The sequence below is a fragment of the Paramacrobiotus metropolitanus genome, unplaced genomic scaffold (genome assembly GCF_019649055.1).
Source record: "Paramacrobiotus metropolitanus isolate TYO unplaced genomic scaffold, Prichtersi_v1.0 Parri_scaffold0000061, whole genome shotgun sequence".
Taxonomy (NCBI): Eukaryota; Metazoa; Tardigrada; class Eutardigrada; order Parachela; family Macrobiotidae; genus Paramacrobiotus; species Paramacrobiotus metropolitanus.
In genome coordinates, this window is record NW_026570281.1 from 828,569 (window position 1) to 847,741 (window position 19,173).

The 19,173-nt window shown below is 44.9% G+C and overlaps 2 protein-coding genes across 5 annotated transcripts; both read left to right on the top strand.

The window, feature by feature from the left end:
- The first annotated feature begins 101 nt into the window (after positions 1-101).
- LOC129593402 (L-aminoadipate-semialdehyde dehydrogenase-phosphopantetheinyl transferase-like) lies at positions 102-6,319 on the top strand. Of its 4 annotated transcripts, XM_055489695.1 has the most exons (5): positions 102-347; positions 471-707; positions 1,074-1,273; positions 1,704-2,107; positions 5,638-5,938. In XM_055489695.1, exons 2-5 carry the CDS (start codon positions 563-565, stop codon positions 5,798-5,800), a joined length of 912 nt encoding a protein of 303 aa, XP_055345670.1. In that variant the 5' UTR covers positions 102-347; positions 471-562; the 3' UTR covers positions 5,801-5,938. The 4 variants fall into 4 exon arrangements, with proteins under 4 accessions (XP_055345670.1, XP_055345671.1, XP_055345667.1 ...); XM_055489696.1 differs by lacking the exon at positions 5,638-5,938 and adding an exon at positions 6,183-6,319 and having other exon boundaries at positions 102-707; positions 1,031-1,273; XM_055489692.1 differs by having other exon boundaries at positions 102-707; positions 1,031-1,273.
- On the top strand, positions 6,135-18,377 carry LOC129593396 (mucin-5AC-like). The gene is made up of 11 exons (XM_055489685.1): positions 6,135-7,143; positions 12,676-13,051; positions 13,625-13,672; positions 13,741-13,871; positions 14,443-14,519; positions 14,591-14,763; positions 15,302-16,417; positions 16,590-16,889; positions 17,190-17,591; positions 17,750-17,863; positions 18,015-18,377. Exons 1-11 carry the CDS (start codon positions 6,493-6,495, stop codon positions 18,062-18,064), a joined length of 3,438 nt encoding a protein of 1,145 aa, XP_055345660.1. The 5' UTR covers positions 6,135-6,492; the 3' UTR covers positions 18,065-18,377.
- Positions 18,378-19,173: the final 796 nt, after the last annotated feature.

Consider the following 19,173-nt stretch of genomic DNA (forward strand, 5'->3'; position numbering starts at 1 on the left):
CCCGAGAGGGAGCGACTCTCCTGTAGTGGCTCCGTTTACTGAAATACTAGTAAATGTAACTATCATTTTTTTCATGGTTTTTTTACGGTACATAACCGTATACGAGTATATCTGTAGTTTTAATACTTTGAATTTTGGTCTATTAATTAAAAATTTTGGTCTAATTCAGTATTGTACTAATTGGACCCTGTTTGTTGACAGTCCTTAATCATCGTTTAATGTGTATTGCTGATTTCTGCTGGAATTGAGCTGACGCGTTTATGCTTGTAGGATCTATCCTTATAAAATGTCTTTTTAGTAAATCATAGGGCATTTGTGAATCTTGGTGCTGAAAAGTGAAAACCCACGTAAGTATCCGGCATAGAAAATCCCAACCTGTTGATTCAGAGTTGTCGACTGTGCGTATGCATTACCTTCTGGAATCAAATCCGGAATCCCTCTAAATTACTACAAGATTTCTTGCGATCCAGTTTGAGCGCATTATCGGGAATGGTGTGATGTGGAGCATCCGTCGAGTGACTGGAAAAATGAGTGGCGTACGCTGGAGCCTGCGCTTCTCCGAATGGCAGCCCACCGCCACCGAATGGATGGAAGCTTGCTCCCGCATTCAACCGGAAGAACTCGCGCAAGTCAATGGTTTTGTATTCAAGAAAGATGCCAAGGCAACACTGATTGGACGTTTACTGACGAGAGATTTTCTTACCAAGGTGTGCACATTGTAGTTTATGGCTTACTCTCTAGCGCTTGAAGTGGCAGCTAACTTTTCGTTTTCTGATTTTCGTCGCTACTTCGCGGTTTCTTCCCAATCCGAAGCAATTGGGAATCAGAAAAACTAATTTTGTTTCGTCATTTGTATTTCTTTTTTATTCGAATTATTTGAGATTATGCGATTTCTCTCGAGTTAGTCGAGTACAGATACTACTTACTACTACATAAAAAATACTTGGTACCTACTACGTATAATTATACAGCACTTCAGTTATCATAGTATTCTTAAGGTATCGTAATACTACGAAAAATATTTTTTCAGGCATTGAATATTCCTAACAACTCGCTTCTGATGGGTAGAACAGATAAAGGCAAACCCTACGTCCTGGACCCGCCATCCGCCGAGCACGGCTGGTCATTCAATCTATCACACAGTGGTGACTATGTTGTTTTCGGCGCCGAGCGCGGTTGTCTGCTGGGGATCGACGTGATGCGGACGGACTATCCGAGCAGAAAGAGCCTTCAGGACTACTTCCAGCTGATGAAATCACAGTTCACTCCTCGAGTAAGTGGAAAAAACAGTAAGCCTGCAGTGAACACCACGTTGACTGCTAACTCCGGATGCGGGTATGTACACTGTACAGTATCATGAATAATCCGAATTCCTGATTAGTTCAACTACGCATACTGTACTCGTGATCCAATGTGCCAGATTCTTGCTTGGATTTCGACGAAATTGATTTGTATAATAGGATGTATAACTGACTGGCAAGGGCGACGTGTTTTGTCAAGAATTTCGGCGGTTCTAGACGTTAACTAACGGTTCCAACTTAACTCACTGGCCATACTGGCAGGAGCCGGTTTGCGTTTGTTTGGAAGCTTGCAAACTGATCGAGTACTAACGAGTCGACGAGTCGTACTATCGAGTCTATGGAATCGATGAAAATAAAACTTTCTGGCAATATATGACGAACAAATCTACAGTTTTGCTTTAGGAGTGGACACTCATAACTTCCGCACCCTCCGAATCCGACGAGCTCCGCAACTTCTACCGGTTATGGTGCTTGAAAGAAAGCTACGTCAAGGCACTGGGCATCGGGATCGGCTATAGTGTCTCCCAACTGGACTTCCACTTGCCACCGGCGCCCGCTCCCATCACACTGGACATTGCCGGCGTTCGCCAGTCCGACTGGATATTTCGGGAGTTTTGCATCGGCGAGCAGCATGTCGGGGCTGTGGCGTTGCAGGCCCCACCTGGCGTGTTGGAGAACAGAGCGGAACCGACACTGATTAGTCGGGAGATTGAGGAAGTCATCGCTGGGTTGGCACCGCTGCACAAGGTGAATGAGGAAGTCGGGAAGAGATTTATTGGGAAGGCGGAACGACCGGAATCGGTGGGGTGAGTGATGTTTGCATTCAACAAAAGCATTCAGATTTCCTGGATTCGTTTTGCGCATTCTTTAAACCGCGGAGTTTACCTACAGGCTTCATGCTGGTATTTCGCTGTGATTGAACATTAGAGAGGATAGTCTTGACATTTTATTTCGAGGATTTTCGTTCTGTAACTTTCTTCGAAAGGTTTTTATCTGCGGTCAAAATAATCCTCACGATTCTATGTCGTATTGTACAGTTGACGATATTCTACAAAGTACTAGCATAGTAATTGGAAATTGTTTCCGTTTGGTGACCAATAAAATCAACTTTTGTGGTCGTTGATGAGACTTAATTGAGAGAGCAGCAAATATTTGGAAAACGTATCTTGTTAACCGGCCTGAATCTTTGAATGATCCAAGTGTATATAAAACGAATTCGATGTGCTCAGGATATAGTGAAACACACCATGACCGGCAACTATTTCCGTACAGGAACGTTTGTTCGTCTGATGCGGTGTGTGTCTCATCAGCGTACAGATACACGGCACTGTTGACAGATTAACAGACAGGTCGTTGCTCGTTAGGGGAAGACTGGTGAACCGCGAAGCTAATCGCACACGATGAGCAGCAGCCGTGCAGTGCGGAGCTTCCTTAATGGCGCGGAAGTGTCGTTGATAGTGGAGTATGCTTCCTCATTGCCGACTGGCACTGGCAAGAGTTGCCAGTGGCGGGCCAAGAACCCTCTCTTCTGTGTGTTCTTTCAGGTCGATTGCGTTTAAGCCGCCGCGGTCGGACTAGGGAGCAGCGGGTAAGGGGGAGCCATTTAGCTGGACGGTCCACTTGGGTCCGCTTGTGACAAGAAGACTCTTCTATGTTTGAGCGCTGGCCACTTAGTGGCTGGTTGGCGTGCGTTCGTACCAGTGCGGTGTGCGCTTTGCCCAGTCAAGTGAACGCTGTGGAAGCATCGGAATTAATTACTTGTCATTACAAGTTGAATTAATTGCCGTCATTGAGGGATTGAGAGCTGAGTGCCGCCAGTAAACGGGGGATTACGCAAATCAACCGAGATAGCACTCGATGTTGCTGCGAAAAACTCGAAAAAGCATTCTAGAGAAGGACGATCGAAAAGAAGTGTTTAAAACATATTGCGAAATAGATGCCCGATCCAGCTGAATAAAGTACAGAAAGTTGAAGATAAGAAGATAAGAACTCGGAATAAGGATCGACTTGTAATGCTACATCGTTATTGAAACAGCCATTTTTGGAATATCTGAACCTGTTTTCTGTAGCCGATCTTCTGGTTAATTTGAAAGAGCTTAAATAAAATGATTTTAAGCTTGAAATTGGTAAAAGTTCAACTTCGATCATGTGAAATAACGGATAAGAAGCAATACCGTTACGTAATGGCGCTAACTACCCACTGTATTTATAAGTGGCTGCAGTATCATTCAAAGGAATCTTTTTTGCTGTTCTTTCTGTGGATTTTGTAATTAATTCGCTAGCAAGTTTGTGAACATTTTACCGATTCGAAATGGGAAGTCAATTTCCTTGCATTCGTGGAAATTGCTAGGGTGCATGTTATAATAAACTGCAACCGCAAAGGCGTTTTCCGGTCGTCACCTGTCGTCTAAATGGGTCAAGCGTTACAATTTTGCCACTGTGTATCGCAACAGATGCCCGCACACGGTAGTTCTGGTATTGTTGACATACAGGGCTGGGATTATGATTCTGCATCAGCATAAACAAGTACGCGGCAGAGTTTAATATGGTTTAGTGTATCGTTTGCAGCGAAAGCCCCCGCTAAAACTTCAATCGGGAGAAATTAAATTGCGGAAGTCAATTTAGCGCGTTTGTTGTGTTGCGCAATTGATTTGCCCAAGCGCATTCAAGGTCTATTGAGCAAAGCGTCTTAGCGTTTGTTTTAAAGGGTAAATTAAACATTACATATGAAGGATTGATTTTTGTGTCGCACGCTAATATAACGGAAAAGGAGCGTGTTGACATGCGGTACAATGATAGATGATAACAGAAATGATTCTATGTGACGGTGTACGTAGTTCGACAATTGGATGCTGGGCACATTTGCTTAACGGATCCGTCCTGCACGTTCACCTGGTGTTCGGCGTTCCACATCATGAGCGCCAATAAATATATCCAAAAGAGAATATCAGTCTGATGTGTGTGCCACAAATAAGTTAGCTTCAGTGTACAACGCACCATTTCCGGTACGAGCGCAGTCATTAGTGAGGTTCTCGTTGACTTCGAAGATGGACATGAGCGTCTGGTAGTGGTATTAACACGTGGTTTTTTAATGGCTTGGAACACAAGTGTGATTAGATGATAAGTGTGATTAAATTCCAAATGTCTTAATAAAAAAAACAATCACATAAAAAATTATGAAACACATAAAAATTATACTCAGAGTAAGGCCTTTGGGGTTGGTATTTTTTAATCAAGGTTTATGAATTAAAATAGAAAAAGGAGATACAGCGGAGCTGGAACGTTGTACAATTTCAGTATTTTGAAATTTGATGCTAAAAACTTGCGCTGAGCGACATTATTGCATCTTTGCAAATTTTCCGCGTTTCCGATCAGCCTTTTTAAGTGTTTGCTGTATGCCTTCACCGCTCTAATAACAGATTGTGGAACATGTGGTAGCTATTGAAATAAAAAAATAAATTGCCTACATGCGTATCTGTATTTAAGGCTGTAGCAAATGATCGATTCATGTCGGTTGGGTCATTATTCTTTTCTTCCCGGCATATTAAACGGAAATCCATTCGGGACATGAAGTGTGATTTATTGATAAATCGTGTGCGAATGTACGAGTAGAAGTATAGATAGATGCCAAAAGTGCGATTCGCTGCGGTGGCATTTATTTGGCAATAGTTTTTGGTGGTCATTGTCAACGATGGCTTATTTTGCCTGCGGCGTCGTGCTACGGTTAGCATTTAAGAATTCCTAACAGATTTTTACTGCTGACGGTACGAATTATGCAGCGGGCCCGCTCTTATGTAATTGTTTGATTAATACCGGTCCAAGGAAAATGAAAAATCAACGCACAGTCTGCTAATTGGACAGTTTGTCAGTCTTTTCGACATGGACTTCATTTATTAACTGATTATTTCTGGATTAGTTGCCGGTAATTGTTTTATGAAGTGACCGTTTTTACGTTTCACTGTTTTAGAACCGGTGTGAACGCTTTTGCTTTTACACCTATATTTAAAAATTTAAGAATACATTTTCCAAAAATTAACTGCAGTTTTCGTTTAATGGGGTTTGAATTAAAAATTATGCCATGTTAACTCAATATTCAAGTTTGAAAACGCTCGAATATTGTACAGATAGTTCTGTAGATTTGATAATATCATAAATCACCATAATGATTTAATACAACAGTTATGCATTTTTCTGTTGGCATGAAATGATTTAAATAGCCGTGATGTAACGGAACACACGCCGTGCAACTTACGACCGACAACATTTTGATTAGAAATTTTCTGAATGGCAAATATTCATGGTTTTGCCTAATACAGCCCAGTGGCATGTTTGGCAGAGAGATCGCCGTGGCCAGTAGGCCAAACGCAGAATCTCTAAACAACAACAAGACAATTCCGCACCAAAAAGAAAGCCCCACTGTTTGGCACTCTCTCCTCGCCCGGCAATTTGACAACAAAAGAAGCAGCGACAGTAAAAATATTCTAATGTTGGAAAAGTGATCAGCTCATCGCTGCATTTTGCCAGACATTTTCCTTTCGAAGCCCAAAGATGCTGTGACCGAGAAAAAAAACACTGGGTACTCTCCATTGGTTCTAAACTTCCAATAGAAAAGCCGATGCGATGCTTTTTTCCTCGGTATTACAATAATTTTGATGTTTTTGTGTCGAATCCGCGCAAAATGTATGAATGGTATACCAGCGGAGGTGGGGTTAGACTCTGCTATTGGCCGGCGCCGGAGTCTGATAATAAGTTGTTGGGCCAGTTTGGCCAGCTCAGATTGGTACAGTAGCAGGCGTTTTTGTCCGCGGCAGGTAGTTTCAGTTTTAGTAGTGATTGCTTGTGCCGTGTGTGACTGTGTTATATGATTGTGTGTGTCTTAAGGATCCATCAAAAGAGGTCGATGTGATTAGACGATCGAGCAGGCAGTGTGTTTTTTCTCCATAAAGCCCCTGCCACTGTTTGCCCTCTTACTGATCCCCAACCGATCCGATCCGTTCCATCCGGTCATTTTGGCATTGGTGGGGGCGCGCACGCACAATGCCGCTTTCCGCATGGGAAAGTACAGCGAGCCGGACGTTTACCGCGCGCTGAACATCATCGCACTGCATTTCGTCTCTATGGAATACTCATTGCATTATTCATGATTGTGGAGCGTGTGTATTGATGGGAGAGTTGTGATAGCACGCGTGATATGGAAGAAGACGACTGGGATAATCCGGCACCGCCGCTATCCCGCAGTGACCGCATCCAGCGGATCACCTCACCCGACAGCACACTGCAGCGCCCACCGCGGGCGGTGGCTCCCACGGGCCATCCGCCCGTTTTCCATGTGGGATCCACGGGTTCATTGGCCCGCTCAGCGCAGCAGCAGCAACTGCAGTTAGCCGCCGGCTTCCATCCCCTGGATGTCGGTCTCCTCGATCCGGGGCATGTGGCCACCCTGCGGCGGCAAGCGCACTTGCTGGCCCTGCAAGCAGCTCACACTAACTCCCTGCCCCGCGGCGGCGTCAATCCTCAGTTTGGGCTGCCGGTCCCGGTCTCGCCCACCACGTCGCATCGCATCCTGAATCAGCGGTACAAACAGGCTGCCAGCCTCCCGCCCACCGCTGGCACGAGGGTGACCAGTCCAACGGCGGCGGCACAGCGGCTGGAGATGGGCCTGGACAAGGAGGGAACGCTGCGCAGGGGGCCGTATTGGGGGCAGGTCAATGGGAGTTATGATCCCTATTCGGTGGCCGGAGGCGGGACGGGAGGATATCCGGGCGACGGGAGCACCTCCAGTTACGCCCGGGTGGGACATAATCGCCAGAGTGGACTACCATCACATCCGCCGCAACCACAGGTAAACGGCATGTGCAACATTTTTCTAGTCTTTTAACTGAAATTTTTTAGCATTTCTGGATATTTTATTAACACAATTTTTTACGTTTCGGTTTATTTCCGGTTTCGGTTTTGCCCGGTAGATGCTGGATTCGTAAATAGGGTTTCAACTGTTTTTATGGAAATAGTTTGCCGTTTGTATTTTTTTGAAATTTTTATGTTTTCTGCCATTTTATTCATCATAATTGGTTTTGGAGGAAAGGATTAGAGTGAATTGTTACATCGTATCGTGTGATGTAATCGGAATTAAGGCTTTTCACTGTCGATTGTCGCTGGGAGGCAGAGTTGTCTTGTTCGCTGTGCACTCAGTGCAGTGTATAGAAAGAGAGAAAGAAAAAAGTGCGTGGCCCCGTTTAGAAGTAGACCAGTGTGACCATGTAAGCCGTGATGTTGATCAATCAGCGCTAATCGTTGATTGTTTGTCGCTTCTCAATCTCATTCGCTCTGTGATTTATCGTGATGCTGTGTGGCTGTTGGTTTTTGGAACCGGCAGAAATAAAGAGAAATATGAACAATGGTATATATTCTGGAACGGCCTTACGAACGTGTTGTTGGAGCATTTTGAGTGAGAATAAGATTTTTACGAACATATTTATACATTTTTATAATTTTTTTCCTTAGGTAATACCTACATTGATTTTTTTAAATTGCTTTAACAAAAAGATGGGCTTCTTTTTTGAACTGAATTTCAAGAAAAGTCCTCTTAGAAACAGTAAAATGTAATACTTAATTACAGGAGGAAAATCATAGTAGCTGTTTATAGATTTCTTATTTGTTTACCCATAACGCATGGGTTTGTTCATGGAATTGTTGGAATTATCATTTTTTGAAACGGATGACAACGGCAGGTGAAAGATGATTATCTGTTCTGCTGGTCATAATTTCTGAGCTCAGCAGAAAAATCGTGGAGATGGAGATGAGACAGTAGCGAGCGCATAACACAGCGGGCCCGGAATGACAGGTGGCTAGCGCAGGCAGTAGTCGCAACAAGAGCAACTGAAGCACTGCATTACGCTGTGTGCTGGTTTACATCCGCTATTTCGCTATGACGAACATTTTACATATCAGACTGGAATGACGGGTTCTTCTCTAAACAATCGTTTTCCATCGTCTTCCGCCCGGCGTCACAATGCCAGTCAGTGCGCATACAGTGAGCTGTAACCATTTGGAAATTAAAATTCGTCACGATCCTAGAAATTTCGAAAGTGTGCAAACCGGTAAAATTGAATGCGATTTGTACTGGCTGAAATTTATAGAAATCATCAGCTCGTTGCACTAAAAGAAAGCCAAGCTTTGAACATTTGCATTTGAATTTAGGAGGTGAAAAAACTGACGGCAACAGCAGCAGTAAAATAAAGCCGGGTTAATCGCTGAAAGAAAATGTTTATTATTATTTGTCCTCGTAATGCAACAAAAATTAGTCACGTGTCCGCTTTTAATTGTATAAGTTGGCGATTATATTGCCGTTTGATAAACACTTATGTGTATAAGACAACGGCACGAACACAGGGGGAAACTGCACATAGAGAACCGAAACCAGTATAACGTTTGCTTATATAAAATCGGCGCTCGCTCGCCGGAGCATGATAGTCTGTGTCCATTGGACAGGTTAAAAAAGCGGTCCATACCGCTGTCATATGGTACAAATCGGTGGTGGTACAGATAGGTAACATGGAAAGTCGTCAGTTGTGTCTGGGGTGGCGGGTGAATAGCGCCGTCGCCGAGAGATAGGGGAGCACTCGGCAATCAATATTGATAAATAAAATACACTATGTCGCCTCAGTAAATGGCATGGACCTTTCAATAAGGTTTATTTAAACTTAACACAGGGATAGTACACTCACCTATAGACTAATTTGTAATCAAAGCATCTCTCTCTCCGGTGCGAAAGTCACTTTTCACTTGAGGGAAACAATCAGAGCAGCCGTTAGAAATATTGGTGTGGGTTACAGTTTTCCTCTTTATGGTCATGATGTTGAATAGGTGAATTGTGAAATTTAGTGGCAATTATTTCTGTGGTTATTCTCATCGTATCCGCTTTCCTGCAAAATGGGCAGAAGGGAGTGAGGGAGAGCAGGTGCGGCGGAATTGTGTGTGCTGTGCTTCAGTGCGATATGTTCGTCAACGCAGCCGGCGTCGTCCATTCGCCGCCTGTTGCTGCTGCGGCGGCGGTTAATACGGTAGCGGCTGCAGCCGGAGCACCTGTGGAGTATTATGGCGATCGGATGGTCAGGATGTTCCCCCCGGCACTCCCTCCCGATTATTTCAACCATCAGACTGGTCAGGTGTACATGGTGCCCTACATACAGGTGGGAGAGGCATATAATAGCCGACTTGGGTTGGTCAACAGTCACCTGTGAAGTGGTCTTTTATTCAAAAGCCAGTGGGAATACTTTTTAAAAAATCGTTTAGTTTACGTTCTGACGCAAAATAATAATAATACAGAATACGGATATTGAATGCAGTCGTGTGTCTTGACTTGCTTATTTGTACTTCACGTAAATAATAAATTAACTTATTCTGTACGAATCAAGGCACTGTTAATTTGCGTAGATTTTTATTTTTTGTTAAATCAGCTTTATTATTATGACAGTTGCTTTTTGTTAATTATTGCTTTTTGCTTTCTGTTTTTTGTTTGGTTTTATATTTTCTGTGTTTGCCTCGAATTTTTTTGAATAAGTTTTCGGTCGCGTGTAATAAAAGCCGGGTTGGTCAGTGAAAAGTGAGATGTCTGGGAAATGCCGTTGCTTGAAGATCGCGCGTATTGTGCCGGCACGGTGATTATAGCGTTAAAAAGTTTCCGTATTGTTTCTTCCGTTGGTGTTTGTTTTATTTGGAGTCGGAATTGAATTCTTCAGTGTATGGAATTTCGTCAACAAGCTCGATTTACTCTCAAGTTACCAGCCAGCAACTTCCGCGTGCTCGCTGCACTGTAAATTGGTTTGTTATGCTCTGGGTTCATCTAGCACGAACAGGTAGTTAATAGTCCGTGCTGCTGCGGCTTATGCCAACGCAAATTCTCATTGCTCGCCATGATCGGGCGTTTCTTCGCAAGATTAACAGTGTTCGCGAGAAACCCGCGATTGGCCCTTCAATATTGAGTGTCTTATTAATGGTTATTTTTTAACAGTTTAACTTTTCGAAAGTAACATTTGAAGTACATTTAGAAAAACTCAGTACACAAAATTATGTAGCTTCTGCTGTACATTGAACTGTTGTGGATTCTTCAGTATGTATCTGTTTTTGCCGGCTTTAGTAATCCTTGTGGCCAAGGTGAAACTGTCTTAATGACTTAGGGTTAACTGTTAGAAAATTTTCAGGAAATTCTGGAGACTTCGGCTATACTTATTGAGAACCAGCCAACCAGGATAAAAATTTAATGAAAATTTCTGCTAACAGGAGCCATTAACAAAAAAATCGAATTACCAGTTTCGATTTTGTTGAAGAAGAGTTGAAACTTGACAGATTGAGTAATTTTGGAGAACTTGTCTAATTTGTCAGGTGAAGTCAAGATTGTTGCACGGCTTTCTTTTCTGTTTTTAAGTGCGCCAGATTACATGCTTGTTAGTTGTTTTTTGCTTGAATGGCTTTTTTATGAAGCGAATAAAAATTGTGGTTGTGGGTTTGTTCGTTGGTAGTTGCAAATGAGGCTGAAGACAATAGCGGGCATCCATCTGCCTACCTTAAACGATGGCTAGAGAGAAGAGAGACAATGTTGATTACGCTGCGTGTGTGTACATGATTGTTTGTCCGTGGCGATGGAGTGGTCAACAAGTGCGGAGGCAGTTTGGTTAGAGTAACCAAGAAACAATCAAGTGGCGGCTGCATGGTCTGACGTAATGAACCCATACTGATTGGGAAACGGGTCTGGAGGCCGGTTCGGCTGATAAACTTTATTTAATCCACTCACTTGATCCAATCGGCTGGGTAAACAGCGTGTTAATTATGCGGCCGGGACTCTTTAACACGCGCATGACACCGAAATCTGGACATTGCCCGCCATGTACATGTTGGACAGGAACACTGTGTAATTGTTCGCCGGGGCACACAGAGAGGTTTAAGCAGGGCAGTGTGCGCTGTGCACCGTACAGGTCGGACGGTTACGACGTGAGATTTCTTTCGAGGAAATCCAAGTGTGTTGATTAATAAACAAATGGAATTAGTACCGGTTTTTTGCGTGTTTCGACATTGTATGGCCGCTAGCATGTTACATCGGATGAGGAATCATTTAATGCGGAACGAAAGATAAAAGCTAATGACTTAGTTAAGCACGGGCAAGTCTTTCAAAGCAAAAAAAACAAGGAATTGTAAAAATAAACTGTGGAATATGCTTTGTGCGTGCCTACGGGCAGCCGTAATTCGTAAGGACAGCAGCCGCGTCACGGCAAGTATGTAAATCAACCAAAATAGTAGTGCTATAACCCACCTTAAATGATAGCTTACTAAGTATTTAGACCCAACGTTATCATGTTTTCGTAAGGGATAGGATCCTCATCTGCGGGGGGGAGGGATTTTAAAGCAAAAATAAAAATGACCGCTCCGTGGGATTTTTATTTCGGGGTGGGCTTCTGATGGAGGAACGGTCATCTATCTGTAAAATACGGTAGGTTCAGATGAATTTAATTCCAAAATTTTTTTATCATGATATTTTTCTTTCTATCATATTTCGAAATACGTTTGATAATTTGTTAGTGTGGAAAAGCAGTACACTTCTCGTCATGGCACAAAATGCGAGGAATAGCACAGGTGGTGCTGAAATGGGGAACCGGCGTACGAATGGCGCTGAGGGCCATATCAAACTCGTTATGCCGCTTTGCGCTTTTTTGCCGGATAATTTTCACCATCGATTTAGGTTAATTATGGCTGTGTGCTAAGGTGGTTAATTTATGCGGATTTATTTCGGTTGAGACAGTATTATGCAATGTGCGTGTGTTTGTGTGTGCAGCAGGCTGGCAGCCCTGCTAGCACGATATAGTTCGGATCTGTTTATTAGCTTCGATTATGAATAATATATTGTATCAAAGTCGTTGGGCGCGTTTTTCATGCGGTGAAGAATATGTAACTGCTGCTTTTGTCTGACGGACATTTTGGGCACACGCAAATTTGGCGCATAATGAACATTTCGAGTACTATATCGGATAATCAGATATGATAAATGGCAGGTGACAATGCTGGGGCTTGATCGCTCGTGCGGAAATAAAAATGAAACGTTCAGAAATTGTTTGTAATAATTAACTTCCGGTATAGGGAAGGGTTATTTGTAAAAAATTTGGAAGTTTTTTTTAAAAAAATGTGAGGACAGGTGCTTTATCCATCGGAAGTTGCTCGTGGATAGAGGATTTTCGAGAAAGTAGCCGTACCTGTAGTATCTGTATTCAATCGGAAATAAGGCTAGGTGCATTTCATTTAAAAAATATTTTTTATGAATTTGTTTTCCGAATTTTTATAATACTGTATTTATTTGTCTTCAAAACTTTTCTTGATCTATTTATAGACTGCGGAGCCCATATACAACCTGCAGCATGACGAGAGCACCAGTCTGACCTCCCAGAAGACATCTCGCACGCAGACAAGCATGCTCACCAAATCGGCCCCCACTCCCTCCGGTTCGGGGGGCTCCGGGAGTGGGGGCTCGGGCGGCATCCCGGCACCGAAACCCTCGATGGACGGCAGCGGTTCCACAACGTTATCAGCCTCCGCCAAATACGCCGAGTACATCTCCAGCCTGGAGAAGTATCAGCATCCACCACCGTCCAAACGGCACGTCACCTTCATCAAGTACCGCGGCCGGCAATGCACCATCGGGATGCTGGCTGTCTTCGCCCTGCTGGTCATTGGGCTGGTGGTGGCCCCTGTTGTTTACTTCACAGGTATTTTATAGTTTACACAACATTCAAAATTATAAGAATTTGATAACATTATTGTAAAGGTCTTGTTTGTGTTTAGCAGTATGTAACTGAAGTAAGCATGCAATGTGCAGTAATAATATAATAATTATTATGTTGCCATTGAATGCTATAAAACAGTTGTTTTTGTTGTTTTATAATTTACCTTGTTGTGACCAAATTATTTAATGAAGGTTATTAGCACTAATGTTTTGAATTGGACACTGTTAAATTCTTGCACGTCATTGAATCTTATTATTTCAGGCTTTTACGGCTGCTTAACAAAATGCAGTTAAAACGAAAATTTAATAGTCGAAATACACTTTGGTAAATTTACAACCCTTTTGAAAAGGTACTCTAAACGGAATGCTGACAATCTGCCAGTACACTACGTTTGCCCGTTGACAGGAAGAGTAGGCTTGAGTTTGATAAAAACATATTGTTCAATTTCTCTAAAAGATCGGCGGTGAATCTTTAGCGTAGTGAAGCGCGTAGACATAAGTGTACAAGGAGCGTGAAATTTGATCTAGCGTCAATGTTTATTTTGTCTTGCTGCAGCCTTTGCCAATAAGAGTCAGAACGCGGATTCCAGTGCAGAGACGCGGCGTAAGTGGTGGTAGTCTTGAGAACAATCCCCTGTTCCCAAGACTGACACAGTGATCTGTATTCTACAGTGACCAACTTCATCAACGGACAGATTACGCTGGACACCACGCATGGTGCCTACGCGGATCTCATGACAGATCCCGCCCGGCCCCCCGACGACGCCGGCTTAAAACGGGTTCAACGTGATATGGAAAATTTGGTATGTGCCATTGTCTGCCGTTCTTACGTATACGAAGTACTCATCTTCGTAGTCATAGATGTTTGTTTTCATGGAATTAAAGTTTATTATTCTTAGAATTATTTCCACTTTCAATTCTCATGTTTTATTGTGTGTTTCCTTATTTCCTTAAATTAAGTCTGCCCATTTATTTCGAATATGAATAGGGATAGGCACATTTTGCACCTGACCAGCGTTTGCAAACTTCTTTGTAAAAAATGTTTTCTTTGGATTGCTCTTGATGTGTTGAGTTTAAATAACTGCAAAGGAATACCAGAAAATACGGAGTCACTGTAGGAAAACTGTTTGTCAAATGCCATCTTTTCCCCTATAAACGACGCCAAAACGGTGGTGAGAGTGGTGGTGCTGAGTGCAGGCGCCGCTGCTCTCAAGTGGCCCAATATGGCATGAGAAGAATGAAATTCGAGACAGCCGTTCCTCACATTGTTGCATCTATGATTCTGTATATGATGTTGATTTTGACCATGGAGCATGTTATTGCTGATGCGGTAACTATCATACATCTTATTGCTCCTCTCTTTTGCTCAAACAGCTCAAAGATGTTCTGCATGGACCTGGCGGCTTCGCCGCTGACGAGGTGAACTCTGTGATGGTCTCGCAACCGCAGCGGTACGGCATCCAAATCAGCGCCTGCGCCAAGGCGACTTGAATTGTTATAGGTGATAATTGTGGTTGTTTAGGCCGGACACGCATCAGATCTTCCTCCGCTTTCAAGTGCTCCTCTCCAGCTCCATGTCGTTGGACGCCGCCGAAGCCAAAACCTCCAAAGCTTTCGCCAGCGCCACCAGCACGGATCCGCTGGGGACTAATCTTAAAACCACACCCATCATCGCCAATTCCCTCTTCTACAGAGGTAGGTGCCGCACACTCGTTTTTGTTCTGTTTGTAATATCATTACCCAAAGCGATATTTTGTGCTTTTGCCTTATTTCGCTTTAGTATCCTTAATTATGGAAACACTGTAATTGAATCAGTAAGAAAGCAGTGCTACTTCTATTTTCTGCTGGAAGATAGCCGACAACCTGTAAAAGTTGTTTCATTCATCGCGTGAACCACTACGTTGTTAGACATTTTGCCGTAATAGTGGCCGGTCCACTCGTTTTGACAAATTATTATGTCATACGGCACTAGTGGTGATTAGCGAAACGCACACGTGCACTCGACATGTCAAACAAGGAAGCTGCACCAGCGTTGACTGGAGTGCTGCTGATCGAGACCGAGCACGATCGGCTGCCAGCATCATTGTTTGCACAGCGCGGTCGATTCTAACTAACCAAAGCCCGTTCTGTCGCCGGGCCAATTAGTTAATCACTACTGCGTAAAACAATCACGTTGCACCACCACGCAACATGTATACAATTTGGCGTTAATACACCATCTCCTCTTTTCCAGCGGTTCCGCAGTCCAACTCCACCTCCGCCGCTGCTGCGGACTTGCAGTTGCTTCCGCCGATCGATGACACCGGGAATGCGCCGCGACCGACACCCACACTGCGCCATCCGACCGTGGGAACCACCGGCAGCACCCCCGCGCCGCCAATGACACCCCCACCACCGGCCAGCAGCCCCATGACGACACGGGCGACTACCACTACCTCGACGATGACGACGACGACCACAACCACCACCCCGCGAACCACCACGACCCCGTCGACCACTCCCCGTACATCCCCGGCGCTGCTGATGAACCCGGACGACGAGACCTTCAGTGTAGCCGGGAAAGTGCCCAACCGAAAACCCACTCGACCTCCCGAGACTACCGCCTGGGCGCCGGAGACCCCAACGTTTGCTTTTACTCTGCCACAGTCACCGACGTTCGCTTTCACCCCACCCCCGCCGGCCCCGAGTGTCTTCACGCGTCCCTTGACTACCCCAGCGTTAACGACGAAGGTGGTGATGCCGGAGTTTGTTCCGACCAGTATGGAACCTAACCGCATGAGCAGCGCACCCGAGTCCACCTGGCCAGTGACGCAGCCACAGGGCGCGCCGCAGTTCACCGGGCCGCAGTTTATCCAGGTGTTTGACCCGCAGGCCGGAACCAGTCGGGCGCCGGGCTTCCTCCCGGAGCTTCCCGACTTCCCACCGCATCAACAACAGTTTAACAATTTCAACAATCAGAACTTTCAGCCGCAACCGGAATCTGGACAACGGCCTCCACCCCCGATGGACAACGCTTTCCATCCGTTGCCGTTCAATCGATTCTCCTTAGATGACGCCAACGCTCAGGCGGCGTCGGAGACGACGGTGTTGACGACAAAGAGTACTACTACGACGAAAAAGGCACCGACTACCTCGACGACGGCGGCACCCACCACCACGGTGGCGGTTACAACGAGTATGCCGAAAGGTGGGGAGATGATGAGAGAGGAGGAAAGGACGATTGCGCCGGAGAAGAGGGAATTTTCCGCCGGCACGGATTCGGCCAATCTGCCCAGCCGGGCTGGGGAGTTTGTCAAAGATGTCGGGGATTTCGGGGAAGCCTTTGCCTCAACGGCGCCGCTCTTAGTCTGTGAGTTAGCTAAAAAAACAATAATGTAAAAAGTGTACAGTTGCTAATATTTTCTCCTTCGATTCGAAAGCTGATGTTAATGATGCCTACAGCGTGAATCTCTTGTATGTACATACCTAGTTCAATAAAATTCGGGGGACATTGTTGGTAATTTTTAAATGCTTCCTTATAGCGGAATGGGGCAACTGGAGCGAATGGGGCGCGTGTTCGTCACCGCGGTGCAGCAGCGACGGCTTTCAGATGCGGACGCGCGCGTGTTTGACGTCAGTTAACGGCGCACCGGCCATTGCTGACCATGATGCTTCCTGCACGGTCAACGGAGGGCAGGGCATTGAGGCACGGCCCTGTGTGTGTGAGAGTGCTGCCCTGCCGGTGACCGAACTGCCGCCGGAGGATGAAACTTACCTGCCCGAACCGGTACCCTCCACGGTGGCCATTGTCAGCACATCGCCTGCAGCCAAAATCAGTCCTGGTACGTTGAAAATTTGCAGTTTTGCGGATTAATTCTTGGGTCGACGGTGAAGGAAGCAAAGAACTTGTAAAGCATCGTATCTGCTTCGAATCCATTTTTGTATTCGGCTTATAATTGAATTATAACTCAGTATTTGCTGTTAATTCGGTCACCCAAATCCTGAAGTTTAAAGAATTAATTCAGAATTTCAAATATAAAACATTTATAAATTGACAATAAATGAGCTAACACCAAAACCTGACCATTAAATAGTTTTCATGTGAACGGATCGTATTAACGTGCGCTGGTTTGATGGTGTAGTGACCTGGTCGGAATGGACTGAGTGGTCGGTGTGCTCCATCGCCCCGTGTCATCCCAGCGGCATCCAGACCCGGCACCGTACCTGCCGCCTGGACGCCCAGCAAGTCCCTGATGAAATGTGTTTGGCTGCTGAGGGCGCTGCAGTGGAGACGCGACCCTGCGACTGTCCGCTCGAGACGGTGACCCCGCCGGGCGGGGAAGCCGAGGCTGTGACGACGCCCACCTTTGTGCGGCCCTCGACGGGTGCCCGTGACGGCGCAGTGCAGCCGCAACGGAACTTCAACATGCAGATCCAGAATCGGCCGTTGCAAAAACGCCCAGCAACCAATAGTCTACCGCGAACCTGCACCTTCTACGAGAAGCCCTGCAATAATGGACAGTGTATTCTTTCGTATCGAGTCTGTAAGTGTGGCATGCGTCGCGTGGACTGTGTTCACGTTAAATTGTAGAGTTATATGCAATAGCAGTCGTTCTGAGCAGTTCGGTCAGTGTTGTGAATAATTTTTTCTGTGATTAATTACAGGCTCTGTACCCGTTTAATCGTAGTGTTTGATTAACAGGTGATGGTTTTCCTGATTGCTCTGATGGAAGTGATGAGCCGCTGGGCTGTGGCCGCTGTTTCAGTGGCGAATTCAAGTGCACGAATGGCCGTTGCATCAGCGAGTCTCTAGTTTGTAAGTCACAAACCACTTTTTACTATTTGAAATTACAAATTAGTGAGAACATTGCTAGATGCTAATATTAAGGAATAATTGAAGCCTGTTGTTTATACGCGTGAGTCTTGTTACGAGATGAGAAACGAGAATATAATTTGTTTATGCGCAGGTGATGGAAAGGACAATTGTGGAGACGGTACTGACGAGTTCTTCTGCTAGACGAGTAGACGACACATCGGTCGGCACCCGCTGACCTGCGAGAGCGGTGCTGACCTTTGTGGCAAATGGGGTGATTGCCTGTGCTGATGCGCTGACGCATGCCTGGCTATCCTCGGGTGATTTGGGATTTGTTGCTCCCTCCTCTGTGTGTGTTTTTTATTGCTCCATTCAGCCGCGCCTTCCTTTCAATGTGCCTGCTTTGAAATGCGCAACACACTGCTAAGACGATTTTTAGAATTTTTATGCCTCAATTCTTAGCTTCTCGTTACACAATTATATTCCTCTGTATTATTTTTCAAGAAATAAAACGCTGCTGTTACGGTCATCCCTATCTTGCACATGTACGGATATTTAATCTGAATTATGCAAATTTAATTAGGAGAAGTTTTTTTGGAGAAAGTCATTTTGTTGCAGATTACATGGTGTAGAACACTTTTGCCGATTGCCGAGGTACACAGCGCAAGGTTACTGGATCATATCTATATTTTGTTTTACGGTAATCAGGCATCATGCTGAAAAATGTACGGCGATGTTCTACATTACACACGTACAGACACGGAAGGGTTATTATTACGTACTTAATGACCCGCATTATGTCAGAGCCGGCCGCAGTTTTTGTGTGAAGAATAGCGAAATATAGATATGAGACGTTCGTCATTGCACAAAATCTCAAGCACAGCGGAAAGCGAAACGGCTTCACCGGGCAGAGCGTTCAAATGGTTGTAGCTGAGGATGCTCTTCCAGGAGGAGTGCCGCTTTGATGATCAGTCCTGCCGATGGTAGGACGGCGACCAAACAAAAGGTTTAACTGCAATTTGCAGTACGTACAAGTACGGATTGTTCTAGGTGTCGGGTGGCCCAAGCTGCCCCAAAGGGCTAAATCGATGACCCTGGGTAGCGTGTCGGTGTTTTGTGGCATTTATTTCGGATTGTGCTTCCCCGACTAGATCGTGTGTTCTGAGATACTCACCTGGTCAGATACGTAACAATGACATAATATTATAATACAAGAAACAGCTTCGGCTTCGCCTCCGCGTTTCTTGTGATCCACGGCCGGTGTGAATGGAGAATTCATATAGTTCATCAGTACTCGTAAATGTATTAGCAGC

Coding starts and splice junctions, on each gene's coding strand:
- LOC129593402 (XM_055489692.1), top strand. CDS start 498: ATGTGGAGCATCCGTCGAGTGACTGGAAAAATGAGTGGCGTACGCTGG. Junction 708..1,030: donor CGAGAGATTTTCTTACCAAG/GTGTGCACATTG, acceptor ATATTTTTTCAG/GCATTGAATATTCCTAACAA. Junction 1,274..1,703: donor AATCACAGTTCACTCCTCGA/GTAAGTGGAAAA, acceptor GTTTTGCTTTAG/GAGTGGACACTCATAACTTC.
- LOC129593396 (XM_055489685.1), top strand. CDS start 6,493: ATGGAAGAAGACGACTGGGATAATCCGGCACCGCCGCTATCCCGCAGT. Junction 7,144..12,675: donor CACATCCGCCGCAACCACAG/GTAAACGGCATG, acceptor ATCTATTTATAG/ACTGCGGAGCCCATATACAA. Junction 14,520..14,590: donor ATGGTCTCGCAACCGCAGCG/GTACGGCATCCA, acceptor GTGGTTGTTTAG/GCCGGACACGCATCAGATCT.